Here is a 26,564-nt window from a genome sequence, read left to right on the forward strand (position 1 = left end):
GCGCCCCTTGTTTTCCCTTTTAAATAGACTTTATTATTATTTTTTGGAGAAGTTTCAGGTTTGCAGCCTGATCGAGCAGGAAGTACAGAGAGTGCCCATAACCCCTCCCTTCACACACAATACCCTGCACCAGATTGGTACGTTTCTTACAATTCACGAACCTAAATTGTTGCATCATTGTCACCCAGGCCATAGGGTTTGGACCAGTAGATAATGACAGACATCCCCCACGATAGTATCATACAGAATAGTTTCTCTGCCCTAAAAATCCTGTGTTCCACTTGCTCCTCCCTCTCCTGGCTGCCAGCCCCTTTTTACTGTTTACAGACTTGCCTTTTCCAGAATGTCATATAGCTGGAATCATACGACACGTGGCCTTTTCAGATTGGCTTCTTTTACTTAGTAGTGTGCACTTAAAGTTCCTTCATGGCTTTTCATAGCTTGATCGCTCATTTTGTTTCTTTGTTTCTCCTTCTGCTTCTTCTTCTTCTTCTTCTTCTTCTTCTTCTTCTTCTTCTTCTCAGGGCGAGAGCACAAGCAGGGGGAGGGGGAGAGGGAGAAAGAGAAGGTCAAGCAAACTGGCTGCTGAGTGTGGAGCCCGACTTGGGCCTCTTATCTCAGGACCCTGAGACCATGACCTGAACCAAAATCAAGAGTCAGACACTTAGCTGGCTGAACCCCCGGGGCACCCCAAGGGCTCATTTCTTTTAACACTGAGTGCTATTCTGTTGTCTGGCTGGACCGTGGTTTATCTGCTCACATCCTGGAGGACATCTTGGTTGCTTCCCAGTTTGGGCAATTATGAGTAAAGCTTCTATAAACATCCACATGTAGCTTTTGGTGTGAACATACGTTTTCAGCTCCTCTGGGTAAATACCAAGAAGCCTGACTCCAGGCTCCTATGCTCAGAATCGGGTTCGTTTCATAGGGAAACTGACAAACTCTTCCAAAGCGCTTGTCTGGTTCTGCAGGCTCCCCAGCCCTGAACAAGTTTCCCGTTGCTCTGCATCCTTGCCAGCATCTGGGGTCGTCAGTGTCCTGGCTTTTGTCCATTCTAGTAAGTGTGTGCTGGTGTCTCCTTGTTCTTTTAACTTGCAATTTCTTTTTTTTTTTTTTTTAAAGATTTTATTTATTTATTTGACAGAGAGAAATCACAAGTAGTCGGAGAGGCAGGCAGAGAGAGAGAGAGGGAAGCAGGCTCTCTGCTGAGCAGAGAGCCCGATGCGGGACTCGATCCCAGGACCCTGAGATCATGACCTGAGCCGAAGGCAGCGGCTTAACCCACTGAGCCACCCAGGCGCCCCCCCCCTTTTTTTTTTTAAGATTTTATTTATTTATTTGACAGACAGAGATCACAAGTAGGCAGAGAGGCAGGCAGAGAGAGAGGAAGGGAAGCTAGGCTCCCTGCTGAGCAGAGAGCCCGATGCAGATGCAATGTGATGCGGGGCTTGATCCCAGGACCCTGGGATCATGACCCGAGCCAAAGGCAGAGGCTTTAACCCACTGAGCCACCCAGGCGCCCTTAACTTGCAATTTCTAACAGCACATAACGTTGAGCATCTTCTCCCATGTTTATTTGCTGTCTGTATCTTTTCTGTGATGAGGTGTCTGTTAAGGTCTTTGGCCCATTTAAAAAAAAAAATCAGGTTGTTTCTAACTTAGTTTTTAAAAGAACTTTGTCATAGTAGTATCTTAAAAATAGTGATTCTCTCAGAGCAAAACTTGCCTTGCTGTCATGACACAGCAGTGTGAAATTCCTGTGTGAGAGGTGGAACATTGTCCTTAATATAAATTCAAAGGAGGTAGGATGGTTTCTCTTGCTTCCACTGAGGCCCTGGACAAGGGTTTGCTTCCTGGTCATGCCAGATTGCTGCTCGTTCATTTCCTTAAAGAGGCAGAACTGAACATCTCTCTCTCCCAACGGACTTCTGTGACCTACGTGAAACTTCCCAAAAGAACGTGTCAGGGGCTAAGGGGCAGCGGGATGGTGGCCCTTTGCAGCCCTGCTCTTGAAATGGAAAGTGCCCCGAGAGGAGTGCAAGGTCCTCCCGCCCTTGAGAGGGGACCATGTCCCCTCTCTGCCTTTGTTCAGAACTCTCCCAGGCCCTTGAGCAAGTCGTGCCTCCTTTCTGGGCTCCCGTCTCCTGCATTTATAAAATCAGGACACTGGAGCCAGGCTCAGAATTGACAAACACTTTCTTGTCAAAATACCCCCTTCCTGAGCCCGCGGCCAACAAGGCTAATCACCCAGGGTTCCTCAGACTCTCTCTTAACACAGTGTTCCAGGCAGCTAGTAGCCGATGATCGAACAGAAGAGTCAGCCCTGGTCTGCGTGCTCCCCAAAGCCCCTTGTGACGTCTCTGCGGGCTGCTGCCTGGGCGAGGAGGGATGCACACACTCACCCATGCTCAGCAGGAACATGGATGCTGTCCCACCAGGAGGCAGTGTGGTTCAGTGGTTAGAAGCTCTGGTGCTGAAGTCTTGTGCATGGGGTGGGGCTGGGGGTGAGTCCCTGATTCATCCTCCATGAAGAGGCTGTGTGACTTTAAACAAGTTAATAGTCCTCTCCGATCCTGTTTCTTCATCTGCATGATGGGTCAGTGATGGGGATCTGTTTCCTGGGGTGGCAGGCGTGAGGACTCTGCAATGTCCTGTGTGTAAAGTAGCCGGCACATAGGGGTCTCGATGGAGGGCCGCTGGGGGAGCTCCTTCCAGAATCATGATAACTAGTATGGTGTCCAGGCATGGCTCTTGTAGTCAAGCAAAAGCCTTGTGGCTGGACCAAGCCTCTGGCTGGGGTCGTGGGTGGGTGGGGGTCATTGGTGCTCCCCTCACCAGCCTCCCCCCCAGCCCTCTGCATGTCTGCAGCTTCCAGATGAAAGGGACTCACCATACAGAAGGAATGGGCCATGCAACCAGGCCACACAGAGAGGGCTAGGTGCAGGGCACTCAATCTTTGGGGTTACCCGGCACCCCGGGGAGGATTTCAACACTGCACAGAATGATGACTGGGCTTGCTTGGGGCTAGAGCCTCACAGAGTCCCAGGGCCTGAAAGTTCTGGAACTCCCACCTCCACCTCCCATCCTGGACTATGGACGGGGCACCTGTAAACGGCCTCCCATCCACAGGTTTCTGGCTAAGGAGGAGGGAAGGGAGGCCACCGATGGAAGGAAAGGCAAGGGGACAGAGTTCAGTGACCAGAACCTGCCACCAGTTCTCGTAGCAGGAGAAACCACCTTGGTGGAGAGACAAGACGCTGAAATGACAGATGCTTGGTAGAACCGGCTTCCCTCCAAGTCCACAGTCACTTGCTCAGGCTCTACTTGGCCAGTTTGCTTTGATGGTTTGGTTTTTACACCTGGAAGCAGTGTTGGTTTGTCCTGGCCAGTGGCCTGACCTTCACCGGCTCCCAGGCCCACTCAGCATGACTTACCAGGGGATGGGGGGATGGGGTGGGGGGGTGTCTCACCACAGGAGGGCGAAGTAGGGGCTGGGAGCTGGGTTAGGAGCCTCCAGTTTGCTGGCACCTCCCCCTTCCTGCACCACTCTGCTCTTCTCCTGGCCCCGCATTCTGGGTGGCGAGGCGTGGGGTGGGGGATGGGGAGCCCCCCCAGCCCAGAACTTTTAACATGAGACTTGGCTGGAAAATTAAAACAGACAGGCTTCCAACGCCGGGACATTCACCAAAGCCATTACAGAGCCCATTACCTTCAGCCTGGGAACTTTTTTTAAAGTGGTTTTGTTCTACAACCCAGAATTTCTGATGCCCCAGGTTAACAAGCCCCCCAAGTGAATTCAGAGGGTATTAACAGGAAAGCTCTGAACGGAACTCCTCCGTGGTGTGAGCAGCTCAGAAAAAACAAACAAACAAACAAAAACTAGTCTCCTCATTTAAGGGCAAGTGTGGTACTTTGATGTGGGTCCGTTTTCTTATAAAGTCTCCTCCGAGGGGCAGGGGATGCTAAAATCTAACCTGGAGCCAGCAAATTACTTGCAATTTGCAAGCACACATGCTTACCCCTAGAGGCTAAAGGCATAGTGTGTGTGTATGGTATGTATGTCTGCATGTATAAAGTCCGAGAGAAACCCATGACCCGCTTTAGCCCACTCAGATGGAGAGCCTTTAATCCAGAATCCGGACAGTTTCTAAAGATCATAACTTCCTTTCAAAAGCAAAAGTAGGGGTGCCTGGGTGGTAGTGGGTTAAAACCTCTGCCTTTGGCTCAGGTCATGATCCCTGGGTCTTGGGCTCTCTGCTCAGCAAGGAGCCTGCTTCCCCCTCTCCCTCTGCCTGCCTCTCTGCCTACTTGTGATCTCTGTCAAATAAATAAATTAAATATTTTTTTAAAAAAAAGCAAAAGTATGTCGTGCCATATACCCTTGAATAATTTTAAAAAAAGAAAAAAAGAAAGGAGGTTCCAAAGCAGAGCGGTTCCCATGGTTCCCAGAGCAAGAGTGGGCCTGGAGTGCACCCTTCCGTTCCCGGGGCAAATTCTGAATGAGAGGCTGTTTTGGAACCTTGCCAGGAGAAAGAATCCACCCACATTGCTGGGGAGTCCCCAGAAGCCTCACGGCCTCCAGGTGCGTGGGTCGGAGGACCTCAACGAAAGGATCTGGGGCGCAGCTGAGGAAAGGTTCTCTAGGGAGGAGGGCGGGGTCTGGGGAGAGGGCGCGCCCCGGGTAAGGGCCTGTGTTGCCACCGATTTTAGGTGACTTTGGGCTCCGAGTGTGTGCGTTAGGAGTTGAGGAGGGGGCAAAACCCGGTGCGGATCTGCCTGGGGGTGGGGGGAATGATGGATGGAGTCCAACCGCCCAGTTGAAGGCCAGCCCTGTTGCCTTCTCGCTGGGTGACGTGGGGCGAGTGACCGCTCCAGCCTCAGTCTCCCCGACTGTGATACGGGCGGGCGATGGCAGCAGCGCCTCGTCTCCTAGGGCCATCGGGCGCGGAGATGCGCTGCACCCTCGCAGCGCCCAGCCCAGCGCTTGGCTCGCGGTGCGCGCCCGGCCAGCGGGCAGTGCTTGTTGCCAACTGAGAAGGGGGTGTGGGGGGGATTTCCGTGAATTTGGCTTCCCGGGACGGGCAAAGGCAGTGGTGGTTCCAAGTCGCGACCTAGCGGAGGCTGCGGGGGCGGAGGTGGGAGGGGGGTGTGGGAGCCGGAGCGCGGAGGGGCGGCTACAAGGGGAGGGGGCGGGCGGGCGCCGCGCCCCGGCCCCCGCGCGCCCCGCGCCCACCCCTCCCGCGCGGGCGGCCGCCTCGCACTCCCACTGAGCAGCTTGGCGGCGGCGGGCGCGGGCCGCGCGGGGCTGGGCGCGCCGATCTATTAACGTCTGTGTGTCTGGGCCGCGGGTCTGCGGCGAGGCAGGCGCCAGGGGCTCGCCTGGAACCAGATGTGCCGCGGCGCCGCTCTGGCCGCCACCGGCGCGGCGCGCTCGCACGCACGGGCTGGCGCGCACATGGCCCGGCGGGGCGGGCGGCGGCTGGCGCGCCGGGCCGGGCACCCCCCCGCCTTACTTTCGGGTCGACCCGCGACCCGCGGGTGCGCACCGGCGACCCCGGGCCCCACCCGGCAGCCGAGCGGCGACGCGCCCCGCCGGGGGAGAGGGGGAAGCGACCCCCGGGGACGCAGGGCTTCCCTGGGTGGGGTCCGCCCAGCCCGCTGGCCCGATCCCCAGGAGGGAATGATGGCTTCTCGGAAAGCCCAGTCCCCACCCCCCACTCCGCAAGGACCGGGGACTCTTCCCGCCCCCACCCCCAAGTTTGTTTTCTTAAGTTGGTGTGTAAGATTTTTTAAAGTTCTGAGTCAGAGCTTCCCCTAAGATGAGGAGTTTGGGCCATACTGAGAAATGCCAGAGTAGGGGGGAGGGGAGCAGGAAATGGGGCGAAGGAAATGTAAGGGTTGGCGACTTGTAAACGCGTGGATTCGCCAGGGGGCTTTTTCACCCACCGGGTAAACACAAAGATTTCTTTGAGGCCCGGAGCAGCTTGGCACCCAGTCTGCGTCAACCACAGGGTGGTCTTCAGCCGAGGCTGTGAGTCAGGCCCTTGCCCCTCCCCCACCTCTGGGGCAGCTTGGGGTGCCCTGCTCTTCCGGACCACCTCCTTACCCCCCTCCCATCCCCTACCCCCTGCTCCGCCGGCCTCCGCTGGGGTCCTTTGGTGAGCAAGGGAGCGGAGCTGTGGGTCACACCCACACCGCACTGGCTTCCAGGCTCCCAGGAGCGCCCTGGCACCGAACGCTCCCAGCAGGAGAGGACCCCTCCCAGCAGCAGGGTTGAGGAAGATGGGGGGTGGGGGTGGGAAGACGGAGGCCACACTGAGAGCAGAGAGGAAGCTCGGAACACGGTGGCGGTGTCCCTCTGAGTCAGCCCAGTCCCGCTGCAGAAGAGGCGGCCTCACCCAGGGCCTTGGGGTTTTGGGTGGTCTGCTTGGTTTGCAATCCTTCCCCGACTTGTGGGAAGAGTGCTTCATAGAAAACCTTTGAAGATCTGTGGAAAGAGTGGATGTTCCTGGCTTTGCGGGCTTCCTTGTTCTGGAAGTGGGGAGCTGAGATGCTGAGTAGGGGAAGGGAGAGTCAGCTCCATACACATGAACCCTGAAAGGCGATCCCCTTTAGGTGTCTGTGGGGTGGGGACTACTGCACCATCTCCAGGGGCTCTGGATGACGTGTGTGTGTGGGGGGTGACACCTAGAGGGCCAAAGCTCTGGCCATTGGCCAGTGCTGCAGGGGCTGCTCCCTCATCCTGTTGGAACACATCCCATGGCTCATGAAGAAACCGGGGCCCAGATGAGCTCAAGGTCACAGCTGGGAGGTGGGATGCCAACCCAGGCTGTTGGACTCCGGACGTCAAACTTTGGGCTCTGGATCAAATCTCCTTTGCATTTGGAGGCTCAAGGAACAAAGTGGTCCCCAGGTTTTAGGAAGGGAGGATGCTGCACCCCATTGGAGAGGACATCGGGATAACCAGCTGCCTGCCCCTCCAGTCCAGGGCAGACAAACGTGGCTGCAGCCCCCCCACTACCCACCTCCCCTAAGAATGATGCTCCTGTTCCTTTGACCTTGAGTGCGGGCAAAGCTAGGTGGAAGCCTTTCCCTTTGGAAAAGGGATTTCTCTGAATCATGCTCTGCCCCTAAATTTAGGGAAACATAAATAAATTAAGTTTCTACAGATATAGTAGGGTCAGGAAAGTGGGGAATCTTGTAATACGTATCCCAGTCTGTAGTGCATAAAAGTCTTCCACGTATTTGGGTGGGCACAGAATTGGGATTACCTCCCCTCGGACCCAAATTCCATTCATACATTCATGCACTCATGCCTTCAGCTGGTCATATATTTTTTCTTTCAGTATTTATTGAGCACCTACTGTGTGCCAGGTGCTGAGACTAAAGAGACAAGTTCAGTCAGTGACTGGCTGGGCTTCCTGCTGGATCCAGCCCAGCTTCTCTGGAAGCATCCATGAAGGACAGGCTCCTGGGACAGCTTCACGGCAGCCCCTGTTCTGGGGGGGTGCGGTGAGCATGTGTGTGCACTGGTTCTGGGGAAAAGGTTTCTTACAACTATTGAGAGTGTGCCTCTCAGTAACCAAAGTCTCCATGCCACAGATACAAACATGAGGTTCAGAGAGGTTCAGAGAGGTTAAGCAACTTGCCAAAAGGTTGCACAGATACTACATGCAAGTCTGGGACTCAAACCTAGACCCACCTGACTCCAAATAAACACACTAATGGCTAACATGATATAGCACTTAACGAGGCCGCAGGCACTGTTTTAAGAATTTTATACATGGGGCGCCTGGGTGGGTCAGTGGGTTAAAGCCTCTGCCTTCGGCTCAGGTCATGATCCCAGGGTTCTGGGATCGAGCCCCACATCGGGCTCTCTGCTCAGCGGGGAGCCTGCTTCCTCCTCTCTCTCTCTGCCTGCCTCTCCACCTACTTGTGACTTCTGTCTGTCAAATAAATAAATAAAATCTTTAAAAAAAAAAGAATTTTATATACATTAACTCACTTAGTCCTCACCCCAGCTCTGTGAGGGATATATTATTTTCTCTATTTGCTAGATGGGAAACTGAAGCACAGAAAGGTTGTAACTTACTCGGGGTCACACAGCAGTGAAGCTGGGAATTGAACCCAGGCAGGCTGATTCCAAAGTCTGGCTCTTAGCCAGTGTGCTGAGAGAATTGGCCTTCCCAGTTGTGTGGGGAGCCTGTTCTGGTTGACTAGGTGGCCAGAAAGAGCTAGAAGGTCCTGACAGAGAAGAGGCTCCGGCTGTGAGAACTTCCCCTGAAGTAGGCGGGGTTTGGAAATCCAGGGGAAGGACAAAGAGATGAGCCATTTCCACATCATTTACAACAGAGAAAAACTGTAAAGAACCTAAATGTCCCACAAGAGGGGAATGAAGAGCTAAGTGGTTTTGGTGTCCCCACTAGGTGACGTGAGGCACAGATGGATGGATCCTGTGGGAGGAGATCAAGCGAGTATCAGGCAACAAGCTCAGCCCTGGGCTGTGCCACTGCCAGCAAAGGGCACTTTACCTGTTCTATCTCACTGAATCTGCCCCCATGAAAATGTGAGGTAGAGGGACGCCTGGGTGGCTCATTCGGTGAACTGTCTGCCTTCGGCTCAGGTGCTGATCCTGGAGTCCTGGGATGGAGCCCCACATCAGTCTCCCTGCTCAACGGGGAGCCTGCTTCTCCCTCTGCCCCACCCCCCGCCCTGCTTGTATTCTCACTCCATCTCAGTATCAAATAAAATAAATACAATATTTTAAAAAATCGTAAGGTCGTAATAGTCACCAGCATAATAGCAAAGTGACTCAAGTGCTTCCTAGATGCCAGGCATTGCCTAAGCACTTTAGGTACTGCTGTCCCCATTTATAGTTGAGGAAACCAGACTCAGAGAGGTGAAGCTGCTTGTCCACGGGGCTCATGTAGCTGGTGCAACGTGAAGCCAGAAATTAAATGCAGCTATTTCCGGAAAGCAGGTATAGTCTAAAGGGTTGCTCACTGCATAACTAGAGGGGGCACCAGCTACAGTACAATCTGTGGGGATGGTGCCCTTGGAGTTGTGCAGTGCACAACCTGTCCAACCATACATGCTGTCCCCAGGTATGTCTGATCTTAAAATCCTGCCCTTTACATCAATGTCCCATCCAAAAAAATAAAATTATTTTCATGCACACTCTAAGTGGACTCACGAGCAAGCTGGATAGGTGTGGACATGGGCTAAAAAGTCCACAAAATAAAAATTAAACAGATATGTCGACATGGCAGGATTGAGGGATGATTTTTCTCTTCTCAGATGTCCTTTAATGCTGGTCCTTATTGTGATTGTTCCCTCTCCATTAAAAAAAGGAGACGAATGGATGCCTGGGCCGCTCAGCCAGTTAAATGGCTGCCTTCAGCTCAGGTCCTGGGGATTGAGTCCCGCTCAATGGGGAGCCTGCTTCTCCCTCTCCCTCTGCTTATGGCTCCCTCTGCTTGTCTTCTAACTCTGTGTCAAATAAATAAATAAAACCTTTCTTTAAAAAAGAGAGAGAGAAGAAAACCCGGAAATCTAGAGCAGCTCCATCTGATATGACTTTCTGTAATGGTGACTAATCCCTGTCTGTGCTGTCCTGTGTAGGAGCCACTAGCCACGTGTGGCTACTAAACCCTTGAAATGTGGCTAGGCGGACCGAGGAATGGGATTTATAGGTCACCCTTCGAATCAGTGCAAATTTAGAGTAGCTGCTACCACGTGGAACAGGGCAGAGCTAAAGCAGGAATCGGTATTTTTCCTGTCCAGCGGTGTCATTCCTGCTTTGCTGTCCTGAAGCTCACTCCTGGATTGGAATCCCACGGGATGGGATGAGAATGTCTGTCTGTCCGTCCTTCCTTCCTTCCTTCCTTTCTTTTTAAAGATTTTATTTATTTATTTGAGCAGGGGGTAGGGGCAGAGGGAGAGGGACAAGCAGACTCCCCACTGAGCAGGGAAACTGACTCAGGGCTCGATCCCAGGACCCTGAGCTGAAGGCAGATGTTTAACCGACGGAGCCGCCCAGAAACCCCGACGCCCCTGGGAATGTCCTTTTTTTTTTTTTTTAAGATTTTTATTTATTTATTTGACAGAGAGATCACAAGTAGGCAGAGCAGCAGGCAGAGAGGGAAGCAGGCTCCCTGCTGAGCAAAGAGCCCAATGTGGGGCTCAATCCCCGGAGCCTGAGATCATGACCTGAGCCGAAGGCAGAGGCTTAACGCACTGAGCCACCCAAGCGCCCCATGGGAACGTCCATTTTTAATAAGCTTCCCAGAAGTTCTGAGGCAAACTGCCAGTGGACACTCCTGTGAGAAATTAGGAAGATCTGGTGCTGGTCCCACCACCGGGCACCCCAGGGGAGATGAGAGGGACCGGCGGGTTCCCAGAGTCATGCGTAAAAGAGGCATCGGAAGAACTGCCTTCCAGTGTCAGCAGCCCTTCTGGAGAAGAGCCCCCAGACAACGGGGTGGGGGGACCCACAGGGAGATGGGTTACGGCTCACCATAGCAGAGAACTTTCTAGAGTCAGAGTTGGCGTGAGCAGGAACATGCTAGTGTTGTTGCAGATGGCTCTGGGCCCGGGTTCTGAGTGTGCCCACTGCTGGTGGGACCGGTGGGTGCTGGGGTACAGACAGGCTGACACACGGCAGGGGATCGTCAGCCTGGAGGGCACCAGGGCCCGTGAGGGGGAGCAAGTGTGGGCAGAGGGATCAGCTTTGTTCCAATCAGAATCCAGGAGGCCCTCGGGGCTCTACAGCAGGAGAGAAAAGCCACCTGGGCCCTTAGCAACTTCAACCCCGTCTAGAAATGGTTAACCAGAGCCGCTTTCCTCCAGAGACCAACGGTGGCTTTGGGGACAGACAGCCTGGCTGTGTGACCTGGGTCAGTTACTTCACCTCTCTGAACCTCACTGTCCCCCACTGTCCCCCACTGAGAACAAGGCTTAATGACGACGGTGCCTTCCCCATTTCAGAAGGCAGGACCTTCTAACCCAGTGCCAGGCATGTAATAAAGCTGAGTAAATGGAAGCCAAATAGGGAAAAAAAAAAAAAAAAAAAGAGAGAGAGAGAGAGAGAAGAAAGGTAAGGAAAAGGCCAGAGAGGAGTCCTCTGTCCTCACCCACAGGCCCAGCTGTGGTGAGGAGACAGCTTGACCACTCCAGAAGGCCCTGGGAGCTCCTCGGAGCCGAGCCTCAAACACATTTTCCAGCGAGGCGACATAAAAACCCTCCAGCGACACTTTAAAGGTCAGCCTGTCAGGGAGCGCAGTGTGGTCCCAAAGCCAGGGTTCCATGAGCCCCTGAGGAGGGGCCCATAGCCTTGGCCTCAGCCTTGGCTGCTGGCTGTGGGCATGGGGCCCCTGGGGACCCCCAGAGGGACAGGTTCTTCTGGAGCCGAAGAAACCTGACTTTCCATGAAGCTGACTGTGCAGGGCGGGGTCCGTGGACAGGATTCAGCGAGTCTATGAATCACCCCGAGTTTCACGTGAAATTGTGTGTGCACCTGTGTTTTTCTGGGGGAAGAGCCCACAGAATTCCTCAGATTCCACAAGGGGTTCACCGGCGAAAGAGGGGAAGGACCAGTGAGCCAGGACCGGGGTTTGGGCTGGGAAGAACACTAGTCCGGAGAACGGTTGTCTGGGTAGAGCCCCACCGTGCTTAGCTCGTTCTCAGGAAAGCCCCGGACGGTTCTGTCCTCTCTGGGTCACTCTGACGGGGAGGAATAGTCACTGTTGTCGCCCCTTGTACAGATGGTGGAACTGAGGACCCGAGGGGGAGGGGGAGGCAGTCATTTGCTCTCTGAGTGGGCTGCTGGTTGCCTGTCCCCCACTGCCCCCAGGCATGCCCAATTGCTGGGTCAGGGCTCAGCTCCTAAGTCCCCCACCCCAACCCCAACCCCAACCCCGGCCCAGAGGGAGCAGAGAGGAGGCAAGCGTGTATTGTCAGGGTGGGACTTCCTGGGTAGAACTCGGGGTCCCACCGCCTTGCTGGGAGCCCTTGGCCGGGTCAGTGCCCACCCCCAACCCCGTGCCTCTTTCCCAATCAGCAAAAATCAGGGGCTGTAAGGTCGCCTCGGGTCTGAGTCCTTGAGAAGACAAAAGTCACGGGCTTGAACCCCAGAGCCTCGGCAGGTTGGCTGCAGAACCAAGCTACGGGGAGTGAGAACATCTCGCTTCCTAGCCACGAGCGCCCACCCTGACTCCCAGCAGGTGCTGACTCCAGGCCTCGAGGGGTCCTCGGGCTCTTCACTGGGAGGCAAAACCCCACGCTGGGCCCCCGAGCGGCGACTTCGCCCTGGCCTGGAAATGGTTAACGAGGGCAGCTTTCCTCCAAATACCAACTCCTTATTAAAACGTAGGTCTTACAATAAATTTGGCATTTGGCCACCAACCTTAGATTCAAACCAGACGGACAGAGGCTAACCTCCTTCTCAGACCCAATTCTGAGCCGAGGGCTGCTCTTTTCCCTCCTGAATGACTCCCCGGCCCCAGTACCCCCTGGAGCCCCACTTTAGCCAGGTGCCCCCACTTTCTGGAGGTGGTTTCAGGGTCTGGGGAGTGGAGAAGCCTGGCCGACGCAGATGTGGCCAGAGGAGCCTGGAAATTTGAACACGTGGGCTCTTGGGCTGCTGAAGCCAGAGGTAGTCAGGCCCTGGAACCCAGAAGCCTTGGGGGAGGCATGAGGGGAGGTTCCAGAAACCCAGAGCCTTTGAACTGGCCTTGGCCTCATGGCCCTTTTCTCTGCCTGAGAATAGGACACAGATATTCTCTGCCCAGTAGCTTTGTCTCTGCTCCCCCCATTGGGCCCAATGACCCCGTTTTTCAAAGGCTTCTCCCAGAGTCCCCTCACCCCAGCTCAGGGGGGCTCCTTTCCTTGCCATTCTCTGCCGATTCCAGAGGCTCTCTCTGCTCCCCCCGCTTTTTCCAGAACAATTTATTGAGATATAATTCACATACCATTTGAAGTGTGCACTTCAGTGATTTTTAATATATTCGATTATGCAACCATCACCGGGATTTTAGAGCCTCTCCATCAGCCCCCCCAAAACCCCTGTGCCCCTTAGTCATCCTCTTCCCCCTCCCCACCCCCAGGCCTTAGCAACCACTGATCTCTCTCTGTAGGTTTACTTTATTTTTTTTTTTTGAGGTTTTATTTATTTATTTGACAGAGAGAGAGAGAGAGAGAGTGATCACAAGTAGGCAGAGCGGCAGGCAGAGGGAGAGGGAAGGGAGAAGCAGGCTCCCCGCCGAGCAGTGAGCCCAAACTGGGACTCGATTCCAGCCCCCCCTGGGGTTCATGACCTGAGCCAAAGGCAGACGTTTAACCGACGGAGCCACCCAGGCGCCCCGGACATTTCTTAAAATTAGAATCATCCATTATGCAGCCTTTCATGGATGGCACAGGCTTCGTCCACTACTCAGCATAATATTTTTAAACATAAGTAATGTTTTTAAGGGTTCGTCCGTGTCGTAGCATGAATCAGTACTTAATTCCTTTTTACAGTCAAAAAGCATTCCCTTGTGTGGACAGACCACGGTTGGTTAACCCATTCATCAACTGATGGACATTTGGGTTTTTTCCAAGTTTGGGCTGTTATGAGTAACGGTCATTCGTATGCAAGCTTTTGTGTGTCTCACTCCTCTTGGGATATACCTATGAGTGGAATTGCTAGGTCAGATTGTCACTCTGTTTACCATTTCGAAGATCTGTCAGATTCTTTTTCCAAGTGGCTACACCATCTTTCATTCCCACCAGTGGTGCAGGAAGGTTCCCATTTCTCCAAACACTTGCCCACACTTGTTATCTGTCTTTCGATGTGAGCCATCTCTTGGGTGTGAAGTGGTGTCTCATTGTGGTTTCTATTTGCATTTTCCTGATGACTAACGGTGAACATCTTTTTGCATGCCCTTGGGCCATTTATTTATTTGGAAAAATGTCTATTCAGGTCCTTTGCTCATTTTTTTTTTTTAATTTATTTTACTTGTTCGAGAGAGAGAAAGTGCACAAGCTAGGGAAGGGGCAGAGGGAGAGGGAGAGAATCTGGAGCAGACTCCCGGGGCTGAATGCGGAGCCCAACGAGGAGCCCGATCCCACGTCCTTGAGATCGTGATCTGAGCCGAAATCAAGAGTCAGACGCTTAACTGACTGAGCCACCCGGGATGCCCCGATTCTTTGCTCAGTTTTAATTGGATGGTTTGTCTTTTTATTGTTGAGCTTAAGCGTTCTTAAGATTTTCTAAATACAAACCCCTTACGGAACATGTGATTCTTTTCACTTCCTTGATGGTGTTGACCATAGTTTGAATTTTGATGAAGTCCGCGTCATCTTGCTTTCTTTAATTGTGCATCCTTTGAGTGTCACATCTAAGTAACCAATGTCTGGCCTTTCGGAGGGGAAGGCAAACTGGCTTTGGGTATTGGGACCTCGCATTGTTTTCTGGAATGAGGCATTCCTTCATTTATCTAGTCACCCATTCAGAAATATTTCTGAAACCAAACTTCCTGCCCAGTCCTGGGGATACAGAGGTGACAAGGCAAACCCAGTCCCTGCCTTCCTAGAGCTGAGTTAAATGCAAGAGACAAGCACACAGTAGATAACCCAAAAGAAAAAACGACCTCCTTAGAGATGTGTGGGTGAGGGAGAGGGCCCAGGGGCCTATTAGGAGGAGATCTGACCTGGCCTGGGGGCTGGGAACACTTCTCAGGGCAGGGAATTTAAGTTCTGACTAAAAATTACATAAGCCTGTGTCAGGCAGAAATGGTGCAGTGCCCCAAGTAGGGGGAACAGCTTGGGCAAAGGCCCTGAGGTGGGTAGGAGCTCACATTGTCTGGATAGGCAGATCCCGTTGGTGTCCAGGCCTTTCCACTGGGTTTTCTGAGGGGGTCCGGTCATCCTCAGGAAGGGTACGCAGCACACCGTGGCCTTTTTGCATAGAAGGGACAGGCTCCAGACCCCAGAGAGACCTAGATGCATGGCAGCTGTCTCCAGACCCCAGAGAGACCTAGATGCATGGCAGCTGTACCTCTAGGACTCTGCTGAGGTTTCTAGGGGATCTTTGGGAGCCTCCCCCAGTCTCCTCCAGACTCCATGGTAAGCCCAAGCCTGCTTTGGCCCCCTTGTCACTGGTCACTGGCCTGGGGGCAGGGAGAGGAGTCTGGGCACGAGAGTCCCAGACTGTTCACTCATTCATTTACTCAACACCCAAAAAATATTTGTGAAAGCGCCGAATCCTAGCCACTAGACCACCAGGGATTTTGTGAAGTTTTACCTTAAGCCAGGCCCTGTGATGAGTTCCAGAGGGACAAAAAAAAATAGTAAGTTCCAGGCCCTGTTGCACCCATGACCCCACATTTACAGTGTGACACAGCTACAACAGGGGGTCTGGGATGGCTTCCTGAAGGAGGTGACATTCTGCTGAGACATGAGGTGAGTCAGGGAAGGAGAGAGGAGGGGCCGCGAGCCCAGGAGCGGTTTGCACAGGGGTCCACAAGTGAGAGGTGTGTATGTCCAGTGTGAGTACCGACCTTAAAGAGGCCGCACACCCAGGACGGCAGCCCCGAGCCCTCCCGAGGACTGGGCCCATCCGGTGGGTAGAGCCAGAAAGGCCTTCTAGAGAAAGGCTCCAACCTTCTGTTGTGTTCACCATGTCCAGGGCTGGGCTGGGGGCTGGGGCTACCTCCTCTTTCCCTTCTCTGGCAACTGGCTACCAGGGATGTATCCAAAAAAGAACGGGCCAGGAGGGTGGGCTTTCTTTGCTGTGTGCCCCTGGGCAGGTCCTGGCCCCTCTCTGGGCTTCTCCCTGTCTTCTCTCTAGATCAGAGACAGCCCTGGCTTCCCCTCTTGAGACTGTGCGGGGCCTCCAGGGAGGTGATGCTCGGAAGTCTGCCTGTGTGATCTCCCCAGAGGACCTGAGCCCCTCCTTGGTGCCTTAGGCCTGGTCGCTCAGTGCCCGGGACCAAGGCCAGCTTGGCTGGACATGAAACCACCTCTTGCATCCCTCGCTTGGGAGCCTGGCTGGAGTGGGGCTGGCCGCCTCGGGAAGGGCTCCAGGGACATGCCTCTCCTCCTTCCTCCTGTCACTCCTTCCTTTCTTCCTTCTAACGTTGCTGGCCTGACTCAGGGCCGTGCCTGACCCTGGCCCTGCCCTGGAAGAGCTCACAGGCTGCACGCCTTTCCCTCCTGCATGCTACTCCAGGCCCTAGCTTGTGTGCCGGGGAGCTCCAGCACGTGCACCCCACCCAGCTCCGGAAACACCTCTGCGGACTTCAGGCCCCCTCCTCCTGGGTGTATCATCGACCCTAAGCCCCTGGAGAGACCCTCAGAAATACCCCTACAGGAGGAACGGCTGCCCCACACCAAGCGGGGCTAGGAGCCTGGACTCTGTGCCCACCTGCAGGTTCAAATCCCAGCACCGGCCTTTTTTTTTTTTTTTTTTAAGTTTTATTTATTATTAGACAGATATCATAAGTGGGCAGAGAGAGAGAGGAGGAAGCAGGCTCCCTGCTGAGCAGAGAGCCCGATGCGGGGCTCGATCCCAGGACCCTGAGATTATGACCTGAGCCGAAGGCAGAGGCTTTCACCCACTGAGCCACCCAGGCGCCCTAGCACCGGCCTTTCTTAGTCAGATACGGCTTTGGCATGTTCCTTAACCCTGGGAGCCTCAGTTTCCTTATCTGTAAAATCAGGCCAAGAGCCCCCGTGTAGGGTTAATGAGGAGTTCCTTGCTGTTCCCATTTTTCAGTTAGATGCCTGGGGCCGGGGGCGCGGGCGGGGGTGGGGGGAGCGGGGGTGGGAATGGGGTGGTGGGGGTCCTTCCTCCGTAACCACTGGGCAGTCTGGCCTTTCCCTTCTCCCTCAAGGAGGCACGCGATTACCCTCAGCGCCTCCTAGTGGCGCTCCGTGGCAGCTCAGGGCAGTTTGCAGCATTTCTGCTGGAGCCCGACAAAGGAGAACCAGGGGTCCTTCCAAGGAACCCTCATCTCTTCCAGGAGACCTGGGAGTGGGGGCCAAAGCCTTTGCAGGCCCCTCCGGGCCCTCCACCTCCACTTCCTTCCTCAGACTTCCCTGGCTGTAAATATTTCTGCCGCTCCCAGCTCCTCTGACGAAGGCCCCGGTGTTAATTTGTTAAATCCACATCAAGGTCCTGGGGACCCGCTGTTTATTTTTGTGAACGTGTTGGCAGAGATCACATTGGAAGGGGGGAGAGGGGCTGCTTATTTGGTCAGAATAAATGCTAATTAATAAAAGTTATTTATTTGGGTTGGAGCTCGCCACGGCCCCGGGGTCAGGCGCAAACTGACTTTTTGAAGCAAAAACAAACAGAGAGCGTCTCTCAACAGCTTGAGAAAGGCAGAACGAAGAGGCAGGGTTTATTTGTCTTAGGAAGAATTTGCAGTTAATTCCCTCCAGACTGTTTAGACCCTTAAATTACACGGAATAAGAAAAACCCTGGGTGCAGGGGAGAGGAGCCAGGAACGCTCGATCAGTTGGCCGAGAGCAGGGTTTTTAAATGTCTTTGGCCCGCATTCAGCCAAATAAATGGTACGTGTGAAATAATTTAATGGCAGAAAACTGTGCACAAGTCATTTTTTTTTTTTTGTATCGTAATGTAATCGGGGACGAAGTAATTTGGTTTTAAGGGAGAGAGAGCATAGCAGGCCTCCCCCCCACCCCTTTCCGAAGACGTGTCTCTCTCTCTCCCCCAATCCAGCCCTGTAATGGCAATGGCCATGGCATCAGGGCAGCCTGTGTAAACACAGGCGGGTTTGGGCTTAATTTTGAACCCCGGAGAAAAGTGGGACTTTTACTGAACAAAAGGAGATTTGGGGCACAGCCTGACTTGGAAAGAGCCGGGGCCCCAGCAATCGCTGGCTGGAGGCTTAGTGAGTATTTCTTTCTTTTCCAAGTGCTTGGACGTCCCCGCGCGGAGCCCCCTCCCTGGGGGACACACACGCCTGCCTCGATAGGCGTCTCAGAAGGGGACGCGGGAGCTTCAGGTCACAAATATCCAGCACATCCGCTGGGAAGCAGAGGCCAGCCTGTGGGTTCGAGTCCTGGGTCGCCTGCAGGATACTGTTTGAGGTGTCCTCAACCTCAGCGGCTTCTCAGCCTCTGCCTGCAGCTGGGACCAAAGGGCCCTGGGGAAAACACCCTTGACCTCGGGCATGGAGCCGCTTGCACAGAAACAACAATGCTAAGGACAGTGACCGTTTATGGAGCAAATCCTCTGCTCTGGGCACTGCACTGAGTTAAACTCTGCTCCTCCTAGGACCTTCATGGGACCTCGGGCAAGCCATTGTCCCTCCCAGCTCCCAGAGGGGAGCTCTTCCTTTGGAACAAAGCGGTGCCGATGGACGGATGGACAGACATACTTATGTCTTCCCCCGCCCCTCCCCGCCCGCCAGGCCAGGCTGGAGATCCAGGGGCATCCCCACACCAGTGAGGTGCCGTGACCCTGCCTCCTAGAGCCAGGACTGAGATGGCGACAGACCCCTGTGTCACCTTCCCTAGGAGCAAGGTGGGCGAGGGAGGAGACCCCCCCACTGCTGGGGCTGGCGGAGCCTTCTGACCAGCAGGAATTCCAACCCAGAGGGACAGCCTTGGCCTCAGTTTCCCCGTGTGTGCAGTGGGGTAACACCTCCTAGGGCGGGGGCAGAGATTCGGTGGGTAGCAGCAGGGGCGACGCTTGGCACCACTCGTGGGCCGAACCAGCTTTTGCCGAGCCTTGTCCCAGCCCTGGTGCTGCCTTGATGTGACCCCGGAGACAGCGGACCCCAGACCCACAAGGAGACCAGCTGGGGTTGTCGGGGGGCCCGGCGCTAAATGCCTTCGCGTGAGCGTTTCGGCTCCAAGTAACCACACAGTTTAACTGGTGAAAGAGCCGAGTTTCTTCCGGCGCCCAATTGGCGGGGCCAAGGCTGCAAAATGGTCTTCATTTAAACACCCTCCGTTTTGAATTGCTCAGAAACTTCTCGAAAAAGTCTCCTTTTTTGGCTGAAATGCCTCCTGCGTTGGGTGTGTGCCCAAACAGCGTTGCCTGGAGGGGGGCGGAAATCGTGTCTGGGATGGCTGGTGTTCCAGAAACTTCCGTCCTGCTTTCGGGCTATTGATTGCCACCCAGTTTTCAGCTCGTGGGCCCTTGTTGTCTTTGGTTTAGCTTTCTTGCCGCTCCAGGGGACAGGGATGTGGGGCAGAGAGACATTCGCAGGCACCAGACATTCTCATCCATCTTCGCCTTTTCTTGGAGGAGAGGGGTGAGGAGAGAAGGCTGGAGCCCGGCCAGGGGACGAGGTGGCTCCCTTGGGGCCACTCGTGTTCCTGGCCACCACCCCCCCCCGCCCCCACATGTGACTCCTGCGTTTGCAACCGTCCTGAACGTCCTGCTAGACCAGTGCCATGAGCACGGTGAACGAGATAATTCTTTGGTGGGCAGGCGTGTCCTTGCCCTGTGTATCAGCGACCCAAGCCTCTACCCGTTCAACCCCCGTAGCACCTCCCAAGAAAGAAAAAAGAAATGTCTCCAGACACTGTCAGGTGTCCCCTAGAGGCAAGATTGTCCTCCACTGAGAACTAGCCATCCGAACCCAGCTGTCCGGTCACCTTTTCCCAGGCACTGCCCTGTGCAGGACCACCTTCGCCTCCCACAATCAGTATCCCCCAGTCTCATGGAAAGCTTCATCCTCAAATCCAATCCGTTGGTTGCTCGAGAGTCAATAAATCCTGCTAATGTGGGAGCATCTTTGAAAACAGGGATTGAGTGATATTCATCGTGGGCCTGGAATGTTCTAGAAGCTTGGGAGAGCGAATACCCAGCATTGTGCATGTTAAGGGAACGTGTAACTGGGAAAGCAAAAATACAAGATGTGGACTTAACTCCAAAAGGTTGACAGTATGTTCCGTGGTCCAAACTGAGCAAAACAGGCCTTCCCGTACACCGCTGGTGGGAAGCCTTATGGGGGACTCCGGCCACCTCTAGCATTTTTCTCACTGGCCCAGCAATCGCACTTCTAGGAATCTGTCCCAAACATGCGCTGGCAAAAAATAGAAAATCATGTCTGCATGTGGTTCTTCGTCGTGGCATTCTTTTAGTGGCAAAAGACTGGAAATGCGCCAGGTGCCTGTCAATAGGGCTCCAGGGGGATAAACCATAGCAGTCCTCCAGCCCAGTGCTTGGGGAGTGTGGATGATTTCTGTGCACTACATGGAGGGATCCCTGCTGGAAGGAAAAAAAAGCTGCTTTAAAAAAATAAGTTCCTGGGCGCCTGGGTGGCTCAGTCGGTTAAGCGTCTGCCTTCAGCTCAGCTCATGATCCCAGGGTCCCCGGATCGAATCCCGAGTCGGGGCCCCTGCTCAGCCAGGAGTCTGCTTCTCCCTCTGACTCTCCCCCGTGCTAGTGATCTCTCTCTCTCTCTTTTTCTCTTTCTCTTTCTCTCCCTCTCCCACTCTTGGATAAATAAATAAAATCTTAAAAAATAAAAATAAAAAATAAGTTCCGCCAGGAGGAAGGAGGGAACATGAGAGAAGATAGAGTGTGGGGGGAGCAATCCACAGAAGGAGGGTTATGTTTGCTGTGCCAAGGCAGAATGGTGTCTGGAATATTATCGAGGAACGGGCAAGTTGAAGCACCGGGGTGTTCAGCATGATCTCATGCTTGTAAATTTTTTAAAATGTACATTTGTCATCTCGTAAAGCGTGGGGGGTGGAGCTGGGGAGAGGGGAGTGTTTTGTTTTACTGCTGACCCTTCTCTGGTATCTGAATCTGTTACTGTGACAAGCAGTGACATTACTTGGTTATTAAAATATACATTTTTAATAAAATCAGAGGCACAAGGAAGTGCTGAGTTTGGTGGTGGTGTGTGTGTGTTGGGGGGTTGAGTGTAGCAGGGGATCTCGGGTGGTCAGGAGGGCTCCCTGGAGGAGGGGACAATGAACTGGGCCCTTGTGGGAAAACAGTCAAGTCCAGTTCCGCCCCTCAATAAAATGGAAATGTGGCCATAATGGCTGTTCACCCCCTGGTCATTCCCACCTCTTGTGCATTGCCTCTAATGCCTTTTCTCCCTCCCTCTGATCTGATTGGGAAATTCCTGTACATCCATCAAAACCCATTTCAAGCACCACCTCCTCTGAGGAGCCTTCCCTGATTGTCTCCCCATAGCTGGCCAGAGCTGAGTATCCTCCTGCACCCTGGTGTTCCCTTGGTCCCACATCACTGGGCCTCTTATTCTGGGGCCACCTCCCTGTCTGCTCCAGCTCTTTCCAATACCCGGCACAGCCCCTACCACACAGTAGCTTCTCAGTTAATATGTCTGGATAAAGGAAGGTGTGAACTCCAGGGATCTGCTCCTGCTCTCGGGGCCGGACCGTCCATCCGGCAGTGGGGGAGACGCGAGGAGAGCACACAGTGCAAAGTGCCAAGCTAATACCCGAGTCGTGACCCCCTGGGTGGGCCACCCACCCACCTGCTGACCCTTGGCCCCTCCGCAGGTGAATGTCCCAGCCCGGGGCGCGGGAGTGCCGCCAAGCGGAAGAAGAAGCAGCGGCGGAACCGCACCACGTTCAACAGCAGCCAGCTGCAGGCTCTGGAGCGCGTGTTCGAGCGCACGCACTACCCCGACGCCTTCGTGCGCGAGGAGCTGGCCCGGCGCGTCAACCTCAGCGAGGCGCGTGTGCAGGTGAGCAGTGCGCACCTGGCGGGGGACAGGGAGCCCGCCATGGGAGCACGCAGCCACCTCTCCCTCGGGGCTCCGGAGCCTCTGTGGAGGGGAGTCCATCCGAGGCTGGGAGGACTCAAGTTCAAATCCAAGCCCTGCCCCTTACCAGCGGTGTGGCCTTGAGCAGGTTACTTAACCTCTCTGCGTTCAAGGTGCCTTCCTGGAAAGTGAGGACCACGTGGGTCTCTTTTATAGGGTTCTTAGGAGAATTAAAGGAGTTAACAGATTTGCCAAGCGCTTACTTAGAGCAGTGCCTGGTGTGAAAGGTTTTGATAAATAAAAAAGTCGCGTTAAAGTGTTAAGGGCCGCTCTGTGCCAGCTCTGGGCCCAGTGCTCAGCACGCCCCTCTCCAGTTAAAACCTTGTAGCAGCGAAGTGCTCGTGCCCTCGTTCCTCCGTGCGTTCCCTCGCCCTTTGTCCCACGCTCACGTACTCCGCGGTAGAGTCATTCCCGTCTTACAGATGAGGAAACCGAGGCCCAGACAGGGGAAGCTGCCAGCCCACAGCTGGTGACAGAGCGGGCACGCACTGCATCCAAAAGGACGTGGGTCCCCTTTGCCGCCTGCTGCACGCGGTTCAACCCCCCTCCCCTGCCCCCCAGGTCTGGTTTCAGAACCGCCGGGCCAAGTTCCGCCGAAACGAGAGGGCCATGCTGGCCAACCGCTCCGCCTCCCTGCTCAAGTCCTACAGCCAGGAGGCCGCCATCGAGCAGCCCGTGGCTCCCCGGCCCACCGCCCTGAGTCCCGATTATCTTTCCTGGACAGCCTCGTCCCCCTACAGGTGAGAGCAGGAACCCCCGACCGGCCAGGAGGGGGCGGAGCCCTAGGAGTCCCCGCCCCCTCCCAGGATTGGCACAAGTTATGATCGGTGCCCAGGCGCTGCTGAAGCCCGGGTCTGCGGAGTAGTGCGTGGGCCAGTGTGTGTGTGCTCATGAGTGTAGGTGTGTGTGCGAGAGTCGCATGATTGTGAGGACGTGTGCACACGAGTGCTTGTGTGAGGCGCTCTGCTGGGGCCCTGGTCTTGTGCGAGGCAAGATCCAGCAGGTGGGCCCGTGGGGTCAGAATCCCTATGATGCCCATGGTGGCCAGCTCTCCCGCCCTGTCCTTACCTAGGGAGACCCACCCAGAGGCATCCTTCTGAGCAGGTGTGTGTTCCCTCCTCCCCCATCCTGCTGTGCGCCTGGCCCTGGGGGGGGGGGGGGGGGCACTGAGGGTGAGCAGGACCCAGGGAGGCTGCTCCGTGTCGGGTGGGGTCTGTGCTTGTTTCTGACTCCTCCCCAGAGCCTACAACCCCAGCCATGCCCGGCCCCTGGGGGGAAGGCTTCCCAGGAGAGGCAAGGAAGGAGGCGAGGCAGAAGGACCACAGGCTGGGGTCCAGGCCTGGCAGCCGGAAGTGGTCAGAGCCACATGTACTTGTGCCTTCTGTCCCCCCTAGCACGGTGCCACCCTACAGCCCTGGAGGCCCAGGCCCTGCGACCCAAGGAGTCAACATGGCCAACAGTATCGCCAGCCTCCGTCTCAAGGCCAAGGAGTTCAGCCTGCACCACAGCCAGGTGCCCACGGTGAACTGATGACCGACCCCCCAGGACCCCGCTGCCTCCCTGGTCTAACAGCAGCCAAGACGGCAGACATGAAAGTGGCCTTCTCCTGTCCGCTGTCTCCAGGGCAGGCTGATTGGGCTCTCCTGGCCCCTCTCTCCAGTCCAGACTGCTGGGCCCAAGAGGCTGCTGAGATTGCTGAGATGCTGGGAGCCCTTTGTCTACAGCCGTGGGAGACCTTGGCCCATGACCTTTGGAGGGGTTGGGCCAGAGATGGAGAAGGAGCCCACCAAGGACTACATTTATTTTGTGTATTAAAACCGAAAAGCGTTTTTCTTTAAGAAATAAAGAAAAAAAAGAAAAAAACTTTAAGCCCCAAAAAGTTTGAGGGAAGGCAGGTAAGGTCAGCTAAGCAATTGAGTGGATGGCCTTCTGGGGCCCTGCTCTGGCCTGCAGCCCTCATGAGGCCTACCCTGGGCCCAGCTCAGACCAGCCACCATGCCAAAGCCAGATGCCCTCCTGTCTGAGCCTTCTCACGAATGAATCCAACATCCAGCAGAGCCCCATGGGTCGGGAGTCGGATAGGAGGACAGAGGCCTGCCCTGGACCCCAGTGAGCACCTAGGCGTTTGGGAGAAACCCTGCTGTGTGACTCTGGGCAGATACCTTCCCTGTCTGGGCAGAGAGTGTCCCCTCGGCCCTATGGTTGGGGGCAGGGAGGGTGACCATGGATTCCTGGGCTGGCTGAACTGTGGGTGGCAGGCAGATGCTGGAATTAAGTCTCTTATGTCTGGGCATGCAGAAGGTGTGGGACACTCTTGGGGCCTAGGCAAATGACCCAGGAAGCAGGGGTGCATAGTGGAGGTCCCATGCAGCTTCGAAGGACAGGCCAAGGACACTGGAAGACCTTATCCAAGTGCACCCACCTTTTCGCAGATGATACCTGAGGGTGACAGAGGACACACATACCACCAGCTAATGACATGACTTGGCAGGAAACCAGGGTGAAGGGAGTGGTTGTAGCCAGAAGGCAGCCCCTTCTGCCTGGCCCCCTCCAGCCTCTTCTGTGGGGCATATCCTCCGGGGAAGTTCAGAGTCATTTCTGCCAATAGTGACCTCAACCAGTCCCCAGCAAGTAGCACAGCACTCCCTGACCCCCAGAGGGCATAAAGATGACCAGCCCCTCCTGGTGATGGCCCTCGTTGTGACACCGTGGTCACACCCCAATGCAGCCAATCAGAGGGACCTCTTCTCCCATAGTCTGCCCTGCCCACACTGTAGCAAATGCCCCAGGTGTCAGCTGTCCCCCGCCCCATGGGCTACAACTTCTAGGTGACCTCAAACAGGTCAAAGCCTCGTAACAATCCTTGCGTGGGGGACAATCCCCATGTCTGTGTTAGAAGGTACGCTAAGGATATGTCTGAGTGAGGGGAGGACCCCTCCCCATTCTCCCGCATTCACCCCGAGACCTTCTCCCCGGTACTTCGTCTGGGATTTCACCGTGAATACTGGGTTCTTGCGCATTGAGCTCTGCCCGTTTCCAAGGTGCACACAAGCCCCAGGACACTCACCGTGTGACTTTCTCGTGGCTGAACAGTCGGAACTCTTGTGGTCCGGAGAGTGTGGGGCACCCATGAGGGTGAGGGAGGCATGAGCTCTGGCTGAAGGCATGGGGGGGGGGCATTCTGCTGTCTCGGAGGGCTCAGGTTCACCAGACTATGAGAGCCAGAGCAGGGGGAGACAGCTGTGCCCTGGACAGTGTGTGTCAAGGGGAGGGGGCTTGTCTTGCTCAGCTTGGCCTCTGCCTTGGCTTGGTGATTTCTGGGCCTCCATTTAATGTTCATTCACTGAACAAATAAGACATACTTGCTGTGTGCCAGGGCCCTGAGAGAGCAGAGAACTGACACGGGGTCCCTTGCTGCAGAGGCCACACTCAACACAGGGAGCCCCAAACTTGGTCTGAGACATCTGCGCAGTCTTCCTGGAAGAGGCATCCTGGAAGGATGAAGGGTTGGCCAGACAAGGAGAGTGGGGGAGAACAGTGCTTCTGGCTAAGGGAACAGCATGTGTCAAGTCCCTCAGGCAAGATAAAAGCTATCGTTGGGGTCCAGTGGGGACAGTCCCAGGGCTGGATCTCCCAGTGTGGGATGAAGGTGGAGAGAAGCTGGCTCAGGTGGGGTGATGTGGCCAGATCTAGAAGTCCGGATGTCATCCAGGCAGTGGGGAGCCACGGAGGGGATTGGCTTGGTGGAGGGACACCCCCGCCCCCCGCTTCTGTATGGAGAAGTGGCCATAGGACTAAGAGTGGAGACAGGGAGGACTCTGCAGAGGCCGGGGCAGCTGTCCAGAGAGGAGCGGCGGCAGCACGGACCAGGTGTGGCCAGATCTGGGAGGTGTTCCAAGCACATCGGGGGCAGGGGTTAAGGACAGGATGATGGGCTGAGGGAGATGAGGGAAGCCAGATGGTGGCCAGGATTTGGCTCAGGGACACGGAAGTGCCCGGGAGGAAGAAGATCCTGGAAGCAGGACCTGCCTTGTAGAGGTGTCAGGAAGATGCTGGCCTGCCCTTCCACCCAGACCAGAGCTGGGGGCCATCATGGCCCAAGTAGCCTCCTCCTTCATGAGGGGATGACCATTCCTGCCCTCACCCAAAGAACCTGCACCACAGAAGGCCATTGGCCCACGGGGGGCCAGAGCAGTGCCCTCTTGGCAGCCAGGCAGGCCTCTGTCCTCCACAAGAGCACTTAAGCGAAAGCAAGTGACAGGCGGCCCAGCTACTGGCCCGAGCTCAGCACTCAGATGGAACCACGGCGGTCTCTTTATTTCCTATCCAAAGAGAGGGTGCCATGAAGCATCACCAGGTCGGGGCTGCCCGCAGCAGAGATGGGGTCACACTGGGTGGAAGTTGGGGCCTAGGAGGTGGGTCCCAAGAACACCAGCTTCACAAAAAGCTGGGGGCCTGTTTCCCACAGAGGCAATGGCCCTACCGTGGGACCACAAGGATGTCAATGTCACTTCCTCCCAAGCACGGTAGAGAAAACAAACCAGCTTAACCGTTTACACGTGCGGCTCCAGGGACCTGAGGGAGGGGGCACGGCGGCAGCCCTCCCTGGATGAGGCTGTTGCTAGTGTCCCCCTAATTGCAGGGCTGTGTGGGCAGCCCCCTGGGCCCCCGTCCCGGGATAGAATTTTCCATGAGGATAAGATTCCCAAGGCCCCGTCCCCTGCTGGGAGAACTTGGAATCTTTCTCTCTCCGAATCCCTCAGCCCATTTGGCCAGGCAGGCTTGGGATAGGACATTGCATAA

At 55.2% G+C, this 26,564-nt stretch overlaps 1 protein-coding gene across 1 annotated transcript in view; it reads left to right on the plus strand.

Annotated features, from left to right (window-relative positions):
• PRRX2 (paired related homeobox 2) overlaps positions 1-23,639 on the plus strand; it is a 42,729-nt gene extending 19,090 nt beyond the window's left edge. The window contains exons 2-4 of the mRNA XM_045082575.1: positions 21,496-21,683; positions 22,323-22,501; positions 23,156-23,639. Coding sequence (XP_044938510.1) covers positions 21,496-21,683; positions 22,323-22,501; positions 23,156-23,291 — 503 coding nt within the window. The 3' untranslated portion in view covers positions 23,292-23,639. The remainder of the gene's footprint in view (positions 1-21,495; positions 21,684-22,322; positions 22,502-23,155) is intronic.
• The last annotated feature ends 2,925 nt before the right edge of the window (positions 23,640-26,564 follow it).

This window comes from Mustela putorius, unplaced genomic scaffold, assembly GCF_011764305.1.
Source record: "Mustela putorius furo isolate JIRA1106 unplaced genomic scaffold, ASM1176430v1.1 tig00000596_pilon_pilon_pilon, whole genome shotgun sequence".
NCBI lineage: Eukaryota > Metazoa > Chordata > Mammalia > Carnivora > Mustelidae > Mustela > Mustela putorius.